General features: G+C 60.2%; 1 protein-coding gene across 8 annotated transcripts in view; it reads left to right on the forward strand.

Annotated features, from left to right (window-relative positions):
* Positions 1-1,523: 1,523 nt before the first annotated feature.
* Positions 1,524-22,385, forward strand: part of UVSSA (UV stimulated scaffold protein A) — a 41,664-nt gene continuing 20,802 nt past the window's right edge. For 3 of the 8 annotated variants that reach the window (XR_012434550.1, XR_012434551.1, XM_065544652.2), the window contains exons 1-8: positions 1,524-1,822; positions 2,418-2,517; positions 3,717-4,047; positions 5,745-5,865; positions 7,052-7,435; positions 8,744-8,856; positions 9,138-9,266; positions 20,204-20,315. Coding sequence is in view for 5 of the 8 variants with exons in the window: in XM_065544652.2 (XP_065400724.1) it covers positions 2,420-2,517; positions 3,717-4,047; positions 5,745-5,865; positions 7,052-7,435; positions 8,744-8,856; positions 9,138-9,266; positions 20,204-20,315 (1,288 nt within the window). In the remaining 3 variants the exon portion in view is untranslated. Of the gene's footprint in view, positions 2,281-2,417; positions 2,518-3,716; positions 4,048-5,744; positions 6,932-7,051; positions 7,436-8,743; positions 8,857-9,137; positions 9,267-20,203; positions 20,316-22,385 lie in introns of all 8 variants that reach the window. The other 5 variants (XR_010586704.2, XM_065544651.2, XM_074039197.1 and 2 more) reach the window with 3 other exon arrangements.

The following is a 22,385-nucleotide window of genomic DNA, read 5'->3' on the forward strand; positions in this document are numbered from 1 at the left end:
AAAGCGAGACTACGTCTCAAAAAAAAAAAAAAAAAAAAAAAAGGCTGCAGGGCCATCAGCTGTTAGAGGGCAGTGGACAGTGGACAGTGGACGGGCAGCTTGGCTGTGCTGTAGAGCCTGAGGGCTGAGAGGACACCCCGGGGCAGTGTAAAAGAAACTGGACTTAGCAATTGGTGAGAGAAGTCGGATAAAGAGAGGGTTTTGTTAGTATGGGAGAAACGGCACCCTTTTATGCTAATGAGAACTAATAACAACAAAAAAACCTGCTGTAGAACACAGAGGGAAACTGCTGGATGGGTGCCTTGGAGGAAGCCACAGGCCGGCGATTGGGTGCACAGGGCAAGGGGCGCTGAGGGAGGATCTGGCTCCAGCTTGCTCAGTGAAGCAAGAGGCTGGGTGAGGAAGGGGTGAGGCGGGGGAGCGGCTCAGGGTGCCTGCAGGCTAGGAGCTGGGAGCCACTGACGCCCAGGGACAGAGGCTGGTGCTGCAGAGAGGGGCGGCGCAGGGAGTCCCTCTTCTTTTCTTTTTTAAAAGAACTGCTTTACTGAGAAACCCACCCTACAAAAACACGATTAACAGGGTTGTGAGCTACCACCACTCTAATGCAAGGGCATGCCCATCCCCCCGAAAAAGAAACCCCGGCCCGCCGCCCCGCCGGCGGCGGCCCCCGCCATGCACCCAACCCCGGACGCCCAGTTGGGCGTCTGCTCTGCGTGGCCTGTGCCGGGCGCCCCGCGAGTGGGGTGCACACCGCGTTCCTCCTGAGCCACCTCCAGGTCGGTCCGTCCGCAGCCGGCCTCGCACTCCCCTCCGTTCCAGGCTGCGGACCTCGGCGGCAGGACGGACGGCGCCTCTGCTCCTCATTCTGCCCGGGGCCAGCCCGGGCCCAGGGGTATCTGCTGTGTGTCTGGCGCCGAGCTGGGCCCCGAAGAACCCCGAGCCCGCCCAGGGGTTCCCTTCTCGGGCCCGAGCGGGGAGGCGCCGCGAGGTCCAGGGCGCCAGGGTCCAGGGACCCGCGCCCTCCCGCCTGGGCAGTCCTCACCGGCCCTCCGCAGGGGAAGGGACCTGGCCGCGAAAGTCCGGGCAGGCGTGGCGTTGACGCCCAGACCGGAACTTCCTTTCGGCCTCAGTTTCCGGGCCGGCCCCGCCCCCGGCGCCCGCACACCGCAGCCCCTTTAAGGACTTTCTGCGCCCTCCCGCCTCTTTTCTAGCGCGTCTCCCATCCCAGGCTGCCCCGCCCCCGCCGGGAGCGCGCCTACGTCACCGCGCAGACCTCGGCCGCGTCTTTGCGCCTGCGCCTCCTCGGCCAGGGTGAGCCATTGGCTGCCGAGCTCAGAGCACGTGATAGGGGCGGGGCCTTTGCCGGAAAGGATGGGGCAACAGCGAGAACGGCCGCGTCAAGAGGTAGGTGCAGTCGTCGCCGTGGTGACCCCAGCTCCTGATGCGTCCGGCCCAGGGACAGCCAATGGCTGTAGAGCTCTTGGGCACCTGACAGGAGGGGCGGTCCGCCCGCCGGAAGGGGCGGGGCGAGGCGAGCGCCGAGTCAGCGGTAGGTGGGGCTGTGGTTGCGCTGGGGGGCGGGGGTCGAGCAGCTTCAGCACCGGCGGCTCTGCGGGCGCCGGGCAGAGACCTGCGGGCGGAGCGTGTCCCGTGTCTTCGAGAGCGCCGGCGGCGGGGCCGGAGGGCGGGCCCAGGGCCGAGTGACAGGCCGCAGCCCCCGAGCACCGCCGAAGGCTGCGCGCCCGCCCGGTGCAGCCGCTGTGCGAGGGCGACCCCGCGGCCCCAGCCTCGCGCGGCCCCGCCGGGCCGCTGCTTTCCCCGGGTAGGGCGCAGCTCCCCAGCCTCCGCCCCGGCCTCCCCTGGCGCTTCCTTCCGGGTCCTTCGGCCTTTTCCTGGCAGTGCTGCAGGCTCTCGCCTCTTCCCACCCTGCACGCCGCGGTGCTCGACCCTGGGCCTCCGGGCGGGCTGCCTCCGTTAGGGCCGCCCCTGGCCTCCGGGCGCGACTTTCATTGATCTCAGAATTTCTTGGCTCCTATTGGCCTCTGCAGCCTTGCTGGAGGCTGCCCTGCGGAATCAGTGAATAAGGGAAACAGCAACAGTCACGTTAGGCAAAAGCTGATTTGGACAGTGCCACTGCTTCTTAACGCACGGCCCTCAGTGCAGCGTCCCACACGCAGGGGATTGTAGAGGTCCCGAGTTGAAGGTTCACTTTTAAAACTGACCGTAATCACCGCTGTAAAGGCCTTGCCGGACACATTTCCCAGAGAGGCGCCCCCAGAGGTAACGGCAGATGGACCCCAGGCTCAGGGTCCTCCCGGAACTTTCGGTTTATAGTAGAGCCCAGTAAACACGTTAATAACAGCAAGAGCTATAAAATACAGATGGTGATTTAGCATTTGTGCCTTACCTATTTCTAGATATGGATCAGAAACTTTCGAAGTTGGTAGAAGAGCTCACAACTTCAGGAGAACCCAGACTAAATCCTGAGAAAATGAAGGAACTGAAGAAAATTTGCAAGTATGTCTTAGGGTTTAGTAACTCACAGTAACTGACTGGCCCACAGAGCCCAGGACACACACAGGGCCCTGCCTTCCTGCCCCGACCTGGGAGAGAACCACCCGAGGACACACCCAGGACATTTTCTCAGGGCCCTGCAGTACCCAGCTCTGATGGGTGGTCATGTTCTGGGTTTGGGGCGCGTGGCGTTGCAGACCCATCACTGCTCCGTGCTTGGTGCTTCTCTCTTCATTCCCGTTTCCTGAGTGCACATATGTGATTTAGAGAGAAACGTGTGTCTTTTTCTTTGCTGTTGGACTTTGCGAAGGGAGAGAATAGAGCTTGCTGATGGGCGAGTTGGTCCATCGCCTTTAGGGTATGTCCACCCCTGTTCACTTCTCCCTCCGGGGAATACGCCGCCCAGGATCTCTGCAAGTCACCCTCAGGCAGCCAGAGATTCATGGGGGAAGCAGAACTTCTCCTCGGAGGGTGGAGCATAAGTCGAGGACACTCATTATCCTGTATCCTGCGTTTGTAAAACGAGAACTTACAGATTGTTTATAGCGTAATGGAGTGTTGACATTTTAATAGAAAATTTCAGGTCAGGTTTTGCAGCATGCACCAGGAAATCCGATTCGCAATGGTTTATGTGGGGCCAGGAGCTGGGAAGAGGAGCATTCAGGAGGGGCTGGGAGATGTCCCGAGCTCTAGGCCTTCCCTTCCTTCCCGCATCAGGAGGCACCCAGCTGAACAGTGTGCGTGCTGGGCGGTGTGCGTTTGTGCCGGGCGGTCTGCGTTGTGCCGGGTGGCATGTGTTTAAAGGGCGGGATGGTTTGTGTTTCAGGCTTTGCCGTAAGGCCTCAGCTCTGTGAACGCAGCTGTAGATGATGCAGCTGGATAAATGGGCCACATTCCAATGAAACTTTGTGAATGACCACCGACATTTGAAGTCTATATAATTTTCACATTTCATCAAGTATTTTTCGTTTGTTTCAACATTCTTGGCTTGTGGGCCACACAGAAACAGGCAGGGGCTGGGGAACTAGATGGGGCCCTTGGGCGGCAGTATGCAGACCCTGCTCTAGAAAAGGGGAGAACGAAGATGGGAAGGCAGTGGTGGTCCCTGCCACTACGTGCATGCAGCATCCCTGTACGGAGAGTCTCCCCCCACCTATCCTCTGCATGCCGGGCAGTTGGGTCAGGCTGGCTCGTATCCCCAGGTCTTCAGAGGAGCAGCTGAGCCGTGCCTACCGCCTGCTGATAGCACAGCTGACCCAGGAACACGCCGAGATCCGCCTCTCAGCCTTCCAGATCGTGGACGAACTCTTTGCCAGGTCTCACCAGTTCCGGATGCTGGTTGTTTCCAACTTCCAGGAGTTCCTGGAGCTCACGCTGGGCACGGATCCCGCACAGCCTCTGCCACCCCCCAGGGAGGCGGCACAGAGGCTGAGGCAGGCGGCCACCCGGGCCGTGGAAGAGTGGAATGAGAAGTTCGGGGAGGCCTACAAGAAGCTTGCCTTGGGCTACCACTTCTTAAGACACAACAAAAAGGTAGGTGGGCCTGGCCCATTTTCTCAGAGACTCTGGTTACCTGACATGAGGAGGGCAGACTGTACCAGGGTGAAGATGCACTTCCTGTCGGACCTGGCACGGCAGGGGCCTGCTTGGCCTTGCCTGAGCACCCCGGCTACCAGACCGTCCGTGGAATGTGGGAAAGTGGACAGCAGCTGGGGTCAGGGCCTCCCTGATAGGGGCGGCGCAGCTCTGAGAGGAAGAGCATAAGCTGTGTGTGTGGATGGAGCTGAGGTTGCATGTGTCATTTTTTATGTGTGTGTAGGAGACAAAGGAAAAGCCATTCCAACTTCTCAGATGCAGCATTTTCTATGGCAGTGGCCCCTGGACTCTGGGACCTGTCCCAACCTTGCACTTTAAGGCTCCACCCGGATCCTGCTGTGGGCTCTGGCTGGTTCCTGGCATGATGAAACCCACCAGGATCTGCTGCTGTGGCCTGAACCCAGCCTCGTTGCCCAGACCCTCCCGTGCCCCTTACCCTACCGTGCCCCTTACCCCACCCGCCATGAAGGCTCAGGCCTCCCCAGTGCAATGACCCGGCCCCGCTGGCTTCCCTGTGTGCCCTTGGAGTGCCCTGTCTCCCAGGGTTCATGCTCAGGGGTTGTTTCAGACCCCTGGGTCCAGTCAGCAGCCCCTGCCTGCCAATGGAACAAGCACACTGCTTGCCTACCTGTGAGGTACTTGCGGTGAGAAGTCTCGTCGCCTCTTTTGAGTTAGCAGATGTGCTGGCGTTCCCAGGCTCCGACAGCAGAGAGGTGTGCATTGTGTTTTGTTGTAATGCACTGTGAATAGCTGGGTGTGAGGTTGCACACCCGTAGTCCCGCTGACTCTGGAAGCCGAGGCTGGTGGGTCACCTGGTCCTGGGAGTGAGTCCAGCCTGGGCAACACAGCAAGACCCCTGGCTCTTAAAAAAAAGAAAAAACCACTGTGAACTTACAGATGTGCAGGGCTCCCGGCCACACGTGAATGCTGTGTCTTTTGTTAGGCTTACTTGAGCTTTATCTTCCTCACATTCTGTATAGATGGCCCTAGTTTTTGTTATGGTGGTGGTGGTTGTTTTTGAGACAGGGTCTCGCTCTGTCCCCCAGGCTGGAGTGCAGTGGTGCGACCTCGGCTCACTGCAACCTCCACCTCCCTGGTCCGAGTGATCCTCCTGCCTCAGCCTCCCAAGTAGCTGGGACTACAGGCGCCTGCCACCACGCCCAGCTTTTTTTTTTTTTTTTTTTTTTTTTGAGATGGAGTCTCACTCTGTCGCCCAGGCTAGAGTGCAGTGGCACGATCTCAGCTAACTGCAAGCTCCGCCTCCCTTGTTCACGCCATTTTCCTGCCTCAGCCTCCTGAGTAGCTGGGATTACAGGCGCCCACCACCACACCTGGGTAATTTTTTGTATTTTTAGTAGAGACGGGGTTTCACCGTGTTAGCCAGGATAGTCTCGATCTGCTGACCTTGTGATCCACCTGCCTCGGCCTCCCGAAGTGCTGGGATTGCAGGCATGAGCCACCGCGCCCAGCCTAATTTTTGTATTTTTAGTAGAGATGGGGTTTCACCGTATTAGTCAGGCTGGTCTCGAACTCGTGACCTCATGATCTGCCCGCCTTGGCCTCCCAAAGTGCTGGGATGACAGGCGTGAGCCACCACGCCCGGCCGACCCTAGTCTTTATTTTCAATTGCTCAGGTGGATTTTCAAGACACAAATGCTCGGACTCTGGCAGAAAGAAAGAGAGAAGAGGAGAAGCAGAAGCACTTGGATAAAATTTACCAAGAAAGAGCCAGCCAGGCGGAGAGGGAGATGCAAGGCAAGTGCCCAGGACAGAGGGAGGGGCCCACACCTCTGGGGGTTGCCCGTGGTCTGGCAGTTCATTCTCCTGGTCCCAGGGCCCTGGCCGCAAGGGACCCAGGTTTTGAGACAGGCTAGGTAGAGATGATTCACATCCGGCTGGAAGGCATTCTCAGCCATAGGACCCCGCCCAGCACCCTGCAGGGGCCTCCTGGGCCATCCATGCCTCTCCCACGCCCTCTGGTGGTCACATTCACCCACGCCCGTTTGCTGCGCAGACCCCTGGACAGAGATACCGGGCACAGGTGGGCCTGTGGGCAGTGGTCTGAGCCCCAGCCTGGCTGAAGGCCCTGCCACTTGTTTATTTTGTGACTGCCTTGCCAGCCCCTTCCCCAAAACTTCACCGTTTGCTTCACGGCAGTCAGCCTTTCTCGTGAGTGTCATCACGATGGTGTGAGGAGGGGGTGCCACGGCCCTCCTGAGATACCTCCTGGCATGGGTGGAGGCACAGCCGTGTCTTCAGACTACATGTGCCCCAGATCCTTCCCCTGACAGACTGTGGTTGCAGACGCGGGCCCTGCCGCAGGCCACTTCTGGGAAACACAGGCCTCAGGGGAACCCACAAGGCAGGCAGCCAGGCGCCTAGACGATGAGGAGGCCGCCAGGAGGAAAGCTGCTCCAGCCCGAGAGTTGTGGCATGAACAAAGCTGTTTTGTTGCCCCAGGAAGGAGGTGCAGCCGTGTCCTGGGAAGTGCAGGCAGGCTGACCTCCCTGCACACTCGTGCTTGCTACCCAGGGGTGCAGAGAGGTTGCCTGCAAGCCCAGCTGCTGAGCTGGGTGCTTTAGGAAGCAGTTGAAAAGTGCACTGCACGGCCGGGCGCAGTGACTCACACCTGTTATCCCAGCACTTTGGGAGGCCAGGGCGGGCGGATCACTTGAGTCCAGCAGTTCGAAGCCAGCCTGGGCAACATAGCGAGACCCTGTCTCTACAAAAAAATTAGTTGATGGTATCACGTGCCTGTAGTCCCAGCTAATCAGGAGGCTGAGGCAGGAGGACTACCTGAGCCTGGAAGGTTGAGGCTGGGGTAAGCTGTGATTGTACCACTACATTCCACCTGAAAAGTGGGCCTCTGGGTGTGGTTTTGGGTGGGCTGGTGCTTTTGCTCCACATGGTGATGCAAACGGGTGTCTTGATCTTCTGGCAGAAATGTCTGGAGAAATTGAATCCTGCCTGACGGAGGTAGAGAGCTGCTTTAGGCTACTGGTGCCTTTTGACTTTCACCCGAACCCGGAGACAGAATCGCTTGGCGTGGCTTCCGGCACGTCCGATGCCCTTCACTCCTCCTGCGCGGGCCAGGTGGGCCCTTGCTGGTCTGGCACCCCTGACCCCTGGGACGGGGAGCAGCCCTGCTGCAGTAGAGACCTGCCTGCCTCTGCAGGCCACCCTAGAGCGGGTGGCAGGGCACAACCACCCCAAACAGCCACAGGTGACCCCTCAGATGAGGATGAGGACAGTGACCTCGAGGAATTTGTGCGGAGCCACGGGCTTGGCTCACACAAGTACACGCTGGACGTGGAGCTCTGCTCAGGTAACTGCCTTCCTGGGATCTTTGCGGCGTCGCCCTGCCCCAGCTCCCAGGTAGGCCCCTCCCTCACTGGCACCCGGTCCCGGAGCTTTGGACTGCAGGGGCCTCCCCTGGGGGGCTAGATCAGGGGTCACCACCAGGTTTTTCCTTCTGTGTGGCCTCTGCACTGGGATCCCCCCACCCATGCCAGGCCTCTGTGGCCACGGGGACACTTCTAAGAGCTCATGGCAGCCCCCACCTCAGCAAGGCTGTGGACAGAGCAAGGACCCACAGAATTGGGGTGAGGTGGGGTCTCGAGGCTGGTGTGGTCCTCGAAGGATGAGGGAGCACAGGCCTGACCGCCAAGTGACCAGGAGCCCTGGGCAGGCTGTGTGGGCGTCCCGCCAGCTCACAGGCCTGTCACGGTCCCGTGTTGCCGTGAGGGGTCAGGTAGCACCGGCCCTTGCTGGGAGGAAAATGTGATCCAGAAATGGCCACTTGCAGCCTCGGCACTGCAGCCTGGGTGGGTGAGGGTTGCTGAGACACAGCCGCCCTCCACTCCCCCAGCCCCAGCTTCCTCCCAACCCCACTGATGCTCCCCTTGGGGCCCTTTGGGTCTGTGCATGGCTTCAAATCGCTCTCTTTGAGGAACCTGCTTCTTTGGAAGCAGGCACAGCTGGTGTCCCTTCACCAGGGCCAGGAGGCAGCCGGGCTGGGAAGCTGCTGGGAGAACTGATCCTCAGGGCTCAGCTGCCCGGAGGTGCCTCAGCAGTGAGGCTGCAGGCCTGTGCGGGGTGGACACCGCTGCTGCCAGCCCAGGGCTGTCCTTGCCTGCACAGAGCTCAGCCCTGTGCCGGACGCTGAGCGTGCCACAGTGGGGGAAGCCACGGCAGAGCAGAGCTGGAGCTGGGGTGTCCGGCGGAGGAGAGGCCGGGGTGGGTGGGGGCCGGTGAGGCTGGACTGGGCAGGCCCGTCCTGTGGGGTAGTCTGTGGAGGGGAAGGTTCTGTGCCCGGCGGGTGGGGGCAGTGAGTAGAAGAGGCCATGGGTGGTCTTGCCCCTCCAGGTGGGATGGCTGCAGCCCAGGAGATTGAGACACAGGCAGTGGAGCCGTGTGTGAGGGGAGGCTTCGGTGTGAAGCCTCAGTGTTCTTTTCTAAGATCATAAAACACTTCCTTCTCACAGCATCAGGTTTGGGATTCCTGGGGGCAGGCATGGGCATCTGGCAGGTTCCCCTCAGGCTAGAGCAGCCTTCACTGCGTGGTCCGCCTCTCCGGGGCCTGTGGGAGATGCCAGCCGGCGCCGTCGGGTGACCTCTGTGTGCCTCTCCCCAGAGGGCCTGAAGGTGCAGGAAAATGAGGACAACCTCGCTGTCGTCCACGCCGCCCGCGACACACTCAAGCTCATCCGGAACAAGTTCCTGCCGGCCGTGTGCTCGTGGATCCAGGTGAGCCTCAAACCTGGGACCTGTGGGTGGAGGGCCACGTGCAGAGCGCCAGGCATGGGGGGTCCCTTTCTTGGGGGCGCTGTGGCCCGGGGGCGTGGTCTGGTGACTTGAAAGGTCCCTGACCCGCAAGGGCTCTGTCCCTCACCTGCAGCTTCGTCCTCTGCACCCCAGGTGTACCAGAGACCCCCTGGTCCGGTGGACCTGGCGTGTGCCTCCCGGCGGGACGGCTTCCTGGGGCCTGCCGGCCAGGCCCCTGAGCTATTCGCACCCCCGTTTTGCAGCGCTTCACCCGCGTTGGGACCCACGGTGGATGTTTAAAGCGCGCCATTGACCTGAAGGCGGAATTGGAGCTTGCGCTGAGAAAATACAAGGAGCTGGACATCGAGCCCAAGGGAGGGCAGAGGCACAGGGTGAGTGGGCAAGCGAGAAGGCGTCCCAGAAGGCCTCAGTGGGGGAGGAGAAGCTGTGGCGGGCTGCACCCTGGGCCTGTGGGCCTGGCAGAACCCAACCACACCCCAAGCCCACTCAGCCCCAGCAAGGGCTTCCTGTGAGCCCAGGGTCATCGCCGTGGCAGAGGGGATGGTGCAGCTGTTGGGTGCTGCCCGGCTGCCGTGTATGGTAGCTGAGCAGAGGTGCTGAGTGCTGCTCGTGCCTCCAGGAAGCCTCCAGTCAGGCTGTGCCCCCACAACTCCTTCTAGGGAGTCATCCACAGTGCGGCGCCTGTCCTGGCGGGCACTGTGTCCACCAGAGGAGAGACCCCCGGCAAGCCCTCAGACGGCCAAGAGGGTCACCGCGGTCTCCAGTGAACTTAGGGGTGGAGACTTGGGTTACTGTCTGCTGGGCTTTGCGAGGGGATTGGGAGGGTCATAGGGGGCACTGCACTTCCCTGAGCAAGGAGTGTAGGGTTAGAAGGGGCAGGGCCACCAGCTGGAGGCTGGAGGGAGGTATGGGGTGCCTCTGGCGGGGTGAAGCTGGGAGCAGAGACCGTCGCATTGGGCGTGTTGGAGCCGGTCAAGGGTGGCAGTGCCCGGCACGCTGCTGTGCCAGGGCCTTGAACTGCCTGAGCACAGAATGGAAATCTGGGCCTCAGTGCCTGGAAGGGCCTGAGAGCTGGGGTCCTCTGCAGATGTCCTCGGCGGCACCCAGCAGTCAGGCCTTGGGACTGGAGGCACACCGCAGCCACTCTGGGCTCACACAGCAGTGCTGTCTGTCAGGCGCCTCTCCCTCAGGGAACCCAAGCCCTGAACCCCAACACCCCTGAACTCGGACCCCAAACCCAGCCCTGGCCTGGGAGATGCTGGCCTTTTGGCTCTCCCCACGTTAAGGAAAGCTTTGCGGTGGAAGTGACATCGTGCTCCTGGCTGAGGAAGAGGTCGGGTTCCACAGCGGCAGATGTACGGGGCCATGGAAGTGGGAGGCCGGGAAGCTCTGGATGAAATGCGGAGCCTGTGGTTTTCCCCGGGTCAGTGGCCGGCGTCCCCAGCATGGCGGGGGCGTGCAGACGCCCCGGGGCCAGCAGAGGGCGAGCTTGCTTTTCTCCTTTAAGTCCGAAACTGATTCCCGGAGAATTTATAGTCGTGTGGGAGCCCGGTGGCTGCGCCGCTCGCCGCTCGTGTGTGGCGGTGTTTGTGGGTGCTGGTCAACACCTCGCTCCACGAGGAAATGCTTTTGTGAGTTGTGACAAAAATATACTTTTTGCAATGAGAAAGCATGCTGGTCTAGGCTGAGGAGGAAGATGGTGAGTGCTGTCAGCATGTCAGGATCAGGGTGAGCCCACTGCTCACGCCCAGTGCACTCAGGCCCACAGGATGGCAGCTGCAGGATCAGGCCCCGATGGCAGCCCCTGTCACCGCTGCCGAGTGGGCCGCGTGGGGGCTGCCAGCTGTGTCAGGGCGCTTCCCTGTGGCTCACACTGGGGCCCTTTGAAGGTCACTGCCCAGTCTCCACGGCACGGGCGAGGCTTGCTGGAGCCTCACGCTGAGACCCTGTACCAGGCGCTGCCCCTGTGCAGCCGCCACCCTGGACTCACCTGGTGCGGCTCCTGTAGTCTGCAGACAGTTTTGTCTGAAGGTGGCTGGTGGGCCTTTGCCTGGCAGTGGAAACCCCTGGGGCAGCTGGCTTATTGGTGAGGGTCCACAGAGCAGAGGGGGTTGATGGGTGGCATGGTCTAGTCTCATCAGGCCTGGGCCCTTCCAGTTGGCACAGTCCTTTTAGTACCAGCAGCAGTGCTGGGGCTGGGGCAGCCAGGTGGCTCTCCTTGGCCTGAGGTTCTGGCAGTGGAACCTTCTGGAATGTTGGGTGCTCCCCCTGCCTGCATCTCATAGCTCCACAGCATCTGGGACGGCCCCCAGCTGGGGCTGGCTGGTGGAAGTGCGTCTGGGCAGCCTCCGGGGCTGCTGGCAGCTTGGCCTACTTGGGTGAGGATGAGGAGCTGCCGCTCCCCGAGTCGGGACTCTTAATTCAGCACAGCCGCGGTACCGGCAAGGCCTGCAGGCTCCCGGCCATGGCTGACTTGCACCCACAGCTCCACCTCACCCTAGTGGATGCAAACTCCCTTGTGCCAGGGGCCCTGCATGTTCTCCCGTGAGTGTTTAGCTCAGCCTGGCCCCTGCCCTGTGTGGGCTTAGGAGAGCTGGCCTCCCGGACCTCTGCCGGCTGCGGGCCCATGCTGGCTGTGCCCTCCTGGCTGCAGCGCCAGCCCCTCCTGCCACAGGGCTGCTCAGGGGTGCTATATTCAGGGCCTGGTCTGTGGGGGCCAGGGCCCGCAAGATGGGTGTGGGCCAGGCCATGCAGGAGAATGCTGGGCAGGGCATGGCCGCCTGAAGGACCCCAGCTGCTGCTGCTCCCACCCACCAGGTCCCGGGGACCCTGCCAATGCTGTTAGCTGTCTCTGAGCTTCTGAGTGACTGACGTGAGCGTCTCACACCCCACGTGGTGGAGCTACCAGCACCGCCCCTCCGTGGCGCATGACCCTGGCCCCTGGCACACAGGCAGCCACCCTGACCCAGCACCTGGGACCTGCTGCCCTTCCACTGTCCTTCCTCACTCCTGCTGGCCGAGGGCCCACTCCTGACCCATCTGTGTGCGTCCTCTTGAGATCTGAGTGGTGGCACTGGGTGGGGGGTGTCTGCGGCCAGGACTGACGGTGCTTGGAGGGCCCCTCGCCCCCTTCGACCACACGGTCTGGCCAGCAGACGCGCCGCAGCTGTGCTTCAGAGCTGGTGAGTGTGCAAGGGCAGCAGGGCCTGTGAGGCTGGATTGAGGATGTCACAGCTCTGGCAGGAAGGGAGGCGCCACGCTGCTCCTTTGTCAGTTGAATGGACACTTTCTAGACTCTTTTCCGCAAACTGATGTTTTTTAAAGCACTGCTCTGAAGTCCTTGGAGATTTTGCTCGCGGCAGCTGGAGTGCGAGGAGCTGCCTGGAGATGAAGTGATTGGCGGGCTCGCCTGGCTCAGGTGAGTGGTGCTTCCCAGAATAAATGCCGCGGCGCCACTGCAGTATCTGCCCATCTCCCTCCTGGCTCCGCGCGGCCACCGTGTCCGAGTGGCGCGTATGCGGCAGGTGGCTGGCTGACGAACGTGGATGTTAATTAGAGCCGTTTTAATTAGAAATTATGAATGAGGTGCTCCTCGTTAATTTTCGAATAAAATTTACAGAGGGTTTAAATCAGTTCCCTCAGTGTCTCCCCATTTAGCACGGGATTGGCGTCATTAACTCCGTGTGTAGAACAGAGCACGCTAATTCAATCATGCCTGATTTAAATATTTTTAGAACTTCCAACAATTGTGTAGGAGATGGGAACACGCAGCGCTGCTAGCAGCAGGCAGGAGCCCGGAGCCCAGCGCTGGAAGGCCCAGCCCATCCTGTGGCAGCTCCGGCCGGTGCTGGTGCCGAGGCTCTCAGGCAGTCACCCGGGAGCAGACACCGTGTCTTTCCTTTTTATCATTTCCGCTTGGTTTCTACGTAGTATTGTTTTCCTTTTGACACAGATGTTCTGTCTTCAGAAAATGCTCACGCTGGTTTGAATACGTGTGCTGTGCGTTTGGACTGCCTCTGTGGCTCCCGTCCATGTGCTGTGCGTTTGGAGCGCCTCCGTGGCTCCCGTACACGTGCCGTGCGTTTGGAGCGCCTCTCTGGCTCCCGTCCGTGTGCCGTGCATTTGGAGCGCCTCTGTGGCTTCCGTCGTGTGCTGTGCGTTTGGAGCGCCTCTGTGGCTCCCGTCCATGTGCCGTGCGTTTGGAGCGCCTCTGTGGCTTCCGTCCGTGTGCCGTGTGTTTGGAGCGCCTCTGTGGCTTCCGTCTGTGTGCCGTGCATTTGGAGCGCCTCCGTGGCTCCCGTACACGTGCCGTGCGTTTGGAGTGCCTCTGTGGCTCCGGTCCGTATGCCGTGCGTTTGGAGTGGCCTCTGTGGCTCCCGTCCGTGTGCTGTGCGTTTGGAGCGCCTCCGTGACTCCCGTACACGTGCCGTGCGTTTGGAGCGCCTCTGTGGCTTCCGTCGTGTGCTGTGCGTTTGGAGTGGCCTCTGTGGCTTCCATCCGTGTGCCGTGCGTTTGGAGTGCCTCTGTGGCTCCCGTCTGGGAGCAGGCTGAGGGTGAATCTCCTAGATCGATGTGCAGCGTCATTTGGTAGATTGAGTGTCCAGCCTTGCCGCACTCCAGGGCAGGTGTGATCATCCGTGGCTGCGTCATTCACTGAGCTGATAAAAATCCTCTGGAAACTTTCACATTGCCTGCTGCCAAATTACATAGCTCAGATCACCAATTACTTTGTATTGTATAATTAACAAAATATTAATTTCCTATCAGGCAGTGAGTCAGAAAACCATCTTAAGCATCGTTCTCTTTAGTACTGTCAGCGTGGCTCTTTCCTTCTGTTAGTTACTGGGTTACTTGTTTCCGTGGCTGAAAGATGCATTTGTTTTTGTTCTCACCGGTGTTGAGGCTGTTGGGGCAGCCACGTGGGTTCAGCCGTGGGTGCGTCCTCCATTGCTCACAGAACTGGAGTCGTCCCCCCAACTCTGTGGTTTTCTTTCTCTGTCGGCTGCCTGTCTGCCTTCTCCACCGGCCTTACCACCAGAGCTCTGATCTTTGGAGTTAGATGCCAGAAGCATTCTCTTGCCCTCTGATGTTCAGTGGGCTCCGGGATGCAGCCGACAGCGTCCTGGGGACCCTGTCAGCCCCTGGGATGGAGGCCCCACCTCCTTTCCCTGCTGTGCGTGAGGGGAAGTTTTCTGTGATGCTCTGGAGCCGTGGGAGTGTCTGACTTCCGAGAGGTGAAAAGGACAGAAACTGAAAACCCAGGGATGAAATGTGGACCCACCAGGCACAGGCAGGGGAGGAGGGACCTAAATCAGCGCTGTCGGGAAACCTTGGACCGCCATAGGGCCGGGAAAGAACCTTCCTGGTGATGGGGCCCCTCCATCACGCCGAAGGCCAAGCCGCCACGTCCGCCGCCGTGTCTGAGGGCTGCCCGCCGGGGGGCGCAGATACACAGGCTCTCCGCAGTCAGCACGGGGAACACGGGGAGAACATCTGAGGCCCAGCCGGGGCTCATGCCAGCCCTCCCTCTCACACAGGTGGCTCAGGCCTGTCTCTTGGGCCTTCACCATCCCTCAGTACCTGTCTGCAAAACAGAGGGCACTTCCCAGACAAGCCCAGCGCTGCTTGAAACACCTCCCCAGGCTGTTACCCCGTTCCTTTGGAAAGCAGCCCTGTGGGGTCGATTGGTTTTCCACCCCATTTTACAGACCGGGAGGCTGAGCCCTGGAGAAGCTGTGTGGGCCCAGCCTCCTTGTCCAGGCCTGGCCGCCTGATGAATGTGAGTGCGCCTGAGGGCTGCCTGACGACCTGGCACTGTGGCCGCACAGCTGAACTTCCGCCCGCTTCCCGGAGGCTGGCATTCTGGCCCCTGTGGACCCTGGCTGCCCTCTCCTTCCCTGAAAAGGTCAGGCTGAAGCGGGGTCCTTTCCCGCCCCCGTGTGTGTGTGTGTGTGTGTGTGTGTGTGTGTGTGTGTGTGTCTCACTGGAATCCAGAAGCGAGGACACAGGCAGCCCTCATTTTCCCGAGCCCAGAGTTAGCTTTCCCTGCAGAGCTCGGGGGCAGGAGCTACTAGATCTGGAGGTGCCAGACATAAGAAGTCATTCCGCTCTCCACTGAAGGGGGCGTTTGTGACCCCTGGTGCCTCGAGCTGCTTCCCCAGCACCGCACACAGCGCTCCTGCTCAGCAAGAACCAGGCCCACAGCCTCTGCTCAGAGCGTCCTGTGTGGGACCCAGGGACAAATGCCAGTTTGGCTGCCCCAGGAGAAGAGGCCGCCCTGGCCCAGCTCCATCCATCTGGAGGGCAACAGACACCCAGGACCCCCGGCCCGCATCTGATTGGCAGATGTATGTCTCCATCTGGCAGGCGGCCCTGGGGACCTGGCAGAAATTTTGCCCCCAGCCTGGCTCTGGAATCGACCTCCAGGCATTCTGTGAACCTGAGGCCTCCTCCTCTCACGCCCAAGAAGGCCCCCAGGCCTGTGGTGCTGTGGCCCTGGCCCTGCAACTGGGACTCCAGGAAGCGGCCCGAGGCCCACCGTACTGGTTAGCAGCTCCCAAGGGCAGGTCTGTCTGAGCCTCATCCCTGGGAATGATCTGGGTTAGACAAGAATGGGAAGAGGCCCACAGCACTGTGTTTTGTGATATTCTTGTAAGAGCGTATTGATTAGTGTAGATTTTATAGTAAAGAGCCAGTCGTTCTAGAAAGCAACGATTTGCCTCAGCAGAACCTCCAGGCTCTCGTTTCAGAGGTGAGGACGTGCCCATGGTGCTGTGTCTGTGTCCAGCAGGTTCCGCTCGGCCCCGACAGTGCTGCCCGCCAGGTGTCCTTCCCGCACGCTCACTGTGGTCAGCCCTGCTCCGCGCCGCCCTCCGTCCTCTCAAGGTGCGTCCCTGGCAGCCGGAGATGCACATGAGATATTGGCCTGGCCGGGCAATTTGCACGGCCTTCCAGGGAGGGCATTAGCATATAAATAGCAGATGCGATGAGGACCATCACAGCTGAGCACGTTTAATTTTTAGTTTATAAGATAGAATGGGTTTTTAAACGCATAGCCATCAAGGCGCTGAAAGACAAATGTAGTTTGGAACTCACTTGTCTGACGAGGCCTTACATCATTTTTTTTTTTTTTAAAAAGGGAAACACACACACACATAAAACTGAACAAAAGTAATTTCTTGGGTGAAAAGTAATTGAGACCGCATACCAAGTTAATTAGATCGTACAAAATTTATTTAATGGCCCCAGCTGTATCTCCCAGCCTGCGTGTGGTGGACGGACCTGCCCCTTCACCCGGGCCTCTCCTCTTCCTTTCCTTCTCAAATAATTAGTAACCTCGCCACCCTACTCCTGTGAACTGATTGCATTGTATATTTTAGCCGTTTTATTGCTTGTTTAATTATGATCGTGGAGGCTCATTTTTCTAAATCCTTTTAAGTGTGGGTGAGAATCCATTTGTATGAAGCCAGCAGAGGCCCCAAGTGCTCCTGCCCGCCTCCCCGTGGTGGCCGGGGCTCCTTTGGAGGCAGCCTGTGCGCGGGCGGTCTTGGCTCTCCGTGTCGAGGGTCTGTAGCTCCCATAGCTGCTGCACTGCAGCACTGCGGACCAGCCTCGGGAGGCTTCCAGTGCCTCGCAGGGGACTTGGCCTGTTAGGGAAGGTGTGGGCACAGGTCACAGTCCCCTTGGGAGGGGCAGCCTGTGGGTGACCTGTGCCTCCCACACCCCTGCTTTATCACAGGAGGCTCAGCTTCCAGGTGGGGGTCAAAGCAGATTGCTCTGAGAACCTTTTCCAAACCTAACCTCATTTTGTAGACATTTCCGGTCCCAGCGCCGCCATAGGGTGTGTGATCTCCTTTCCAGGATTCTTGCTCGTCCAGAGCCCCCCAGCGCCAGTGCCCAGCCCCTCGGCAGGGCCTGCAGACACATGGTGCTGGCCCCCGGCTCGTCTGTCGCTGACCTTGAGGGCGGGTGGCTCTTGCCTGTCACCACTTGATGATTTGACTTCTTAGAGGTGAACTGGAGGCATGTGGGACCACGTGGAAGGGGTGCTTCATGTGGGGTCTCACCCTCCCTTTGGGCTCCGTGCGCTTTGAGGCTTCGGGGAGCTCAGTCCCCAGTGACCACGCTGTTCCTGTCCTCCGAACAGGCCCCTGAACAGCCACACAGCGTCCTGGGCTCCCAGCTTGCCCACCGTCAGCACCCCCGCCTGTCCCTGACTTTCAGTGTGCCCAGCACCGGGTGTCGGAGGTGACCGCACTGTGCATCTGTGGGTTTCAGACATGAGAATTTATCCCGTGTGAATTGAAACCTGAAAACAGCAGCTTTCAGCCTTCCGTTTAGTATTAACAGTAAAGTCCCTAAATCCTGAGTTGCTGTGGTTTGAGGGGCTACCACAGCCTCTAAATAGTTTCAAGCTGAAATATGGAGATGGTGGCTGTGGTGGGCTCTTGCCCGGGAGAAAGCCCTGGGGCTTCCTTGGAGGTGAAGGGAAATCCACCCACGGGCCTGGCTGGTGTTAGAGGGAGCCGCTTACCAGGACCAGGGTGGCCTCATCAGCACTAATTTAAGAACAAAGGGGAACCCAGGGCTTCTAATTTAATCACAGAAATGAACCATTATTTGGGGAGAAAGAAGGTATAATTCCTAATAGTTAGCTTAGCGGTTGAATATTTTTTAGGAAATGAAAATTTGATAAAAGTCCCTGATGAAATTCAAGGGTGCGAGCAATAAGCATAATATTTTTTGAAAATGACCCCCATATTTAAAATCTGGCACTATATGTTATGCATTGTAGCACCCGGTCCACATCTACCTTTTAGAAAATTAAAACACATAAATTCTGTTTAGTGTGTGATCCGCGCTGCACTGGCTGAGAACCGTAATGCCCTGAAACCTTGGGCTGCTCTCCACCTTTCATAAATTCCTGGCAGATTCTGTACAGAAATAATTTTCAGGTCCGTGGCTTGTTGTTATTCAGACGTGATGGATCGCCATCATTTGCTCAGCGCGGGAGTTAAGTGCCCCCGTCATTTCCAAAGAGTATAATTGGGACGTTTCACAGGTCAGCGGTGGAGACAGGCTTCCCTTTTGATCAGTGTTAGACTGATAACAAAAATTACAGTTTCCAGTGATTAATGTCTGCTGCTTCCCAGATGCCTGGCAGTGGCTGCTCCCAAACAAAGTGCACTTGGTCTGACGATCGGGTGCCGGGGCCACCTGCCGGCAGGGTGCTGGTGCCCGGGCCCCGCGGCCTTGTGTGGCCCGGCTCCATGGGGGCCACCTCCCGGCAGGGTGCTGGTGCCCGGGCCCCGCGGCCTTGTGTGGCCCGGCTCTGTGGGAGCCACCTCCCGGCAGGGTGCTGGTGCCCGGGCCCTGCGGCCTTGTGTCGCCTGGCTCTGTGGGAGCCACCTCCCGGCAGGGTGCTGGTGCCCGGGCCCCGCGGCCTTGTGTGGCCTGGCTCTATGGGGGCTGGATGTGGAGCCACGGTCTCCTGCTCACCCAGGCTTCGTCTCTGGTGAACATGTGGACTCCTGCCCTGGGGGTCAGGGGTCAGGCCCCTCTTCAGTTGTCCTTCCTCCCTTCAGGAAACAAAGCTGCTATTGCAGGCGCCTTTGAGGTGTTGATGCTGGGAATGCTTTTTAGAGATGAAGGTGTGTGTCGGAGTGATTCTGGTTTTCGGTTTTTCTCTTATAAACCAGTTAACGGTCCCCTTGCTTGGCATTCCTCTGATAGGAATCTCCCTTCCGGGAAGTTTCCCTCCGCTGTAGTGCTGTGGGAACAGGAACGCAGGCGCCTCCACCCCGGGCACCTCCACCCCGGGGCACCCCCACCCCGGGCACCTCCACCCCGGGGCACCTCCACCCCGGGGCACCCCCACCCCGGGGCACCTCCACCCCGGGCACCCCCACCCCGGGCACCTCCACGCAGGCGCCTCCACCCCGGGCACCTCCACCCCGGGGCACCTCCACCCCGGGCACCTCCACCCCGGGCACCTCCACGCAGGCGCCTCCACCCCGGGCACCTCCACCCCGGGCACCTCCACCCCGGGGCACCTCCACCCCGGGCACCCCCACCCCGGGCACCTCCACGCAGGCGCCTCCACCCCGGGCACCTCCACCCCGGGGCACCTCCACCCCGGGCACCTCCACCCCGGGCACCTCCACGCAGGCGCCTCCACCCCGGGGCACCTCCACCCCGGGGCACCTCCACCCTGGGGCATCTCCACCCTAGCCACCCCAGGGCACCTCCATCCTGGCCACCCTGGGGGCATGACCTTCAGCTGCCCTAGCAGCCCTGCCAGCCCCTCTCCTGGCCTGAGGGAGCTGAAGGTGAAGGTGAGGAATGACCACCCTGCTGTGCTGAGCCCACACCAGGTTTGTGGTGGGTGAGCTGCAGAGGCGGGGCTCTCAGGGAAGGATGGTGTGCCCTGGGGGCTATGTGTGAGCTCCCACACCCTGTCCTGGGCCGTGGTGGGGCTGTTGGAAGGATGCAGGCCAGTGGGAAGGTGAGGCGGAGAACAGTTTGCCCATGGCCGCATCTGAGCACATGGATGGAGCAGGCGGTGCCCACCGTGTGGCCATGTTACTAAGCAGTGGGCTTGCTACCGAGTGCACACAGAAGCCAGTACTACAGCAGCAGCTTTTGGGAAGAGAAAGGCTTTTTCAGGGCAGGCAGCCTTTTTCTCATGGGAGGAGGGAGGCGGGGGTGGCCTGAGGGCTCTCCAGACTCAGTGAGGGATCCCCTACACCTACCCTGGCAGAGAAGTGACCTTGTCAAAAGGAAATTGAGGTGGTTTTCATGCAAGCCCTCAAGGACAGAATGTTCCAGAAGTACTTGTCCCTTTCGGTCATCTGACATGTTGTTGTCACACCAGCGCCACGGGAGAACCCTGTACGGGGAGCTAGCCCTGGCCGTTGCCTAAGAGCAGATGCACCTGCTCCACCTGGTGGGAACATGACTCCCCTAAGCCACGGGGGCGCGGCCGCCCTCGCACCAGTGCGACGCCATTGCACATGAGGACCTCACCTCCCACAGGGACCTGGGGAGTCAGCCAGGGTTGTAGTTCGTGGTTTTGACGTAGACTCTAAACAGCCCCAAGCGCAGGGGCAGTGCGGAGGTGGTGTGATGTTGGGGAAGGAGAGCAGCCTTGGAGACGACCCTAACTGCAGTCCAGCTGTGGCTGGTGCTGGAGCCCTGAGCGGGAGAAAAAGTTCCACAACAAAAAGGCATTTCCAGGGCTCTGCCCACTGAGAGCTGTGTTCATACACAGGGTCTGGGGGTTGATCTGTGCTGGGGCGTCTTTCCACAGACGGAAGCCCTGGGGGATGCGGAGGAAGATGAGGATGATGAGGACTTTGTGGAGGTCCCTGAGAAGGAGGGGTATGAGCCCCACATCCCCGACCACCTGCACTCTGAGTATGGTGAGTAGCGGGCCCTGTCGGAGGGTGCCTGGGTGGAGGGTCCCCCACTCAGGATGTGGCCCCTTGGGATCCGTCTTGTGGTAACTGCTGCTTTGGTTTAAAATGCTGCTTTTCCTGCCCATGATCGTAGCCATGAGGCTGAGAAGTCGTGTGCATGCTTTTCCTCTGTGCTCTGGCTCCATCTCGGGGTCTCGCGCCTAGGGTCCTCCCTGCAGCCTGCCCCGAGGTGTGCTCCTTCTCTGGTGGTCCTGCTGGTCCTCCTCTGCCAGGCAGGCCCTCAGGTGCCCAAGTCTGGGGCAGGGGCCATCCTACTCTTGGTTCTTGTGTGTGGAGGCCCCAGCACACTGGCCTGCTGTAAGGATGCAGCGGGGCAGGTCCTGACCTCCCTCTGCCATCAGCAACCCTGCTCAGGGACAGAAAGGCCTCACGCACGAGGGTGGGCTCTGGTGGGCTCCTTGAACTTGAGGGTTGTGTGTGTGATTCCCGCAGCTACAGGAGCCGCTGCTGGCAGGTGGGAGGGGCCGCCACCCCACACCCTCCAGGCTCCCCTCCCTGCTTAGTCACAGGCATCCCTCCTCACCACTGGTGATGCCACAGACTCGGGTCTGGGCCCAGGGCTGCTGTGCCCTCCACAGCAGGGAGCTCCTGTCATTCTCAGGGAGCACTCGGGAGGTGCTGAGTGCTGCCACAGCCTGTGCTGTGCCATCGAGGGCTTAGGTTTTTCAAAAATACCTCCCAAAGCCACGTTCCCATGCCACACCCAGGATTTTGGCCCTCAAGGAGGTGCGTGGGCCCAGGTGGGTCTACTCTTCAAGTTCCCCAGAGTGCCCACAGTGGTGTTTGCATGGAGGGGAAGCAAATGAAAACAAGACCCTCAGCTTTTGTGTGAAATGGGCAAGTTGGTTTGAATCAGAGTATAAGAAGAGATGTAAATTTGTTAAGAGAATTTAGATGATTAGACAACTCATGTGTGAAGTTATGACCCATTAAGGGTGTCATGCCAGATTAGCACAACCAGGCTTCTAACGATCTTCCATTTGTATGGTCCTGTTTACTGGGGTCCTGCTGTCTTCTGACCCGGGGCCACCCAGTGAGGGCCCAGGCTGTGAAGGCTGAGCTCCTGGGGTCAGTGTGAGCTTGAGGGTCTGGAAGAAAGCCTCAGATGCCTGGGGCCATCTGGGACCTCTCTCTGGGCACCATTGTGGCCTGGCCCATTCCGGACCAGGGTCCCGTGCTGCTTCTCCAGGGGTTCTGGCCAGGCAGGCAGAAGCCGAGGGACCTACACGCCTCTCCCCACTACCGACCTCACCGCGTCAGACCCCGTTCCCCACCGGGCCCCAGTCCCAGCTGTGCCCTCCCCGCACCCACCTCACTGTGTCAGACCCCGTCCCCCGCCGGGCCCCAGCCCCAGCTGTGCCCTCCCCGCACCCACCTCACTGTGTCAGACCCCGTCCCCCGCCAGGCCCCAGCCCCAGCTGTGCCCTCCCCGCACCCACCTCACTGTGTCAGACCCCGTCCCCCGCCGGGCCCCAGTCCCAGCTGTGCCCTCCCCGCACCCACCTCACTGTGTCAGACCCCGTCCCCCGCCGGGCCCCAGCCCCAGCTGTGCCCTCCCCGCACCCACCTCACTGTGTCAGACCCTGTCCCCCGCCGGGCCCCAGCCCCAGCTGTGCCCTCCCCGCACCCACCTCACTGTGTCAGACCCTGTCCCCTGCTGGGCCCCAGCCCCAGCTGTGCCCTCCCCGCACCCACCTCACTGTGTCAGACCCCGTCCCCTGCCGGCCCCAGCCCCAGCTGTGCCCTCATTGGGCTTCCCCCGTCCCCACCTCACACACTCTGTTCTTCCAACTCCAGCGTCCACCTGAAATGGCCTTTCTGCTGATTCCCCACCTTGGGCAGGAGTCCCCATGCCTGACATGAGGGCCCTAGGGGTGCCTGAGCACGCTGTTGGCCGCTGCAATCTCTTTCCTGGCTCTTGGCTGCCCTCAGGTGGACCAGGCTGTGGGTCCAGCCCCAGGAGCACCGGTCGAAGCACAGAGGTGTCTCCTGGAGATTCTGCAGCCGGGGCCT

This window comes from Macaca fascicularis, chromosome 5 (assembly GCF_037993035.2).
Source record: "Macaca fascicularis isolate 582-1 chromosome 5, T2T-MFA8v1.1".
Lineage (NCBI taxonomy): Eukaryota > Metazoa > Chordata > Mammalia > Primates > Cercopithecidae > Macaca > Macaca fascicularis.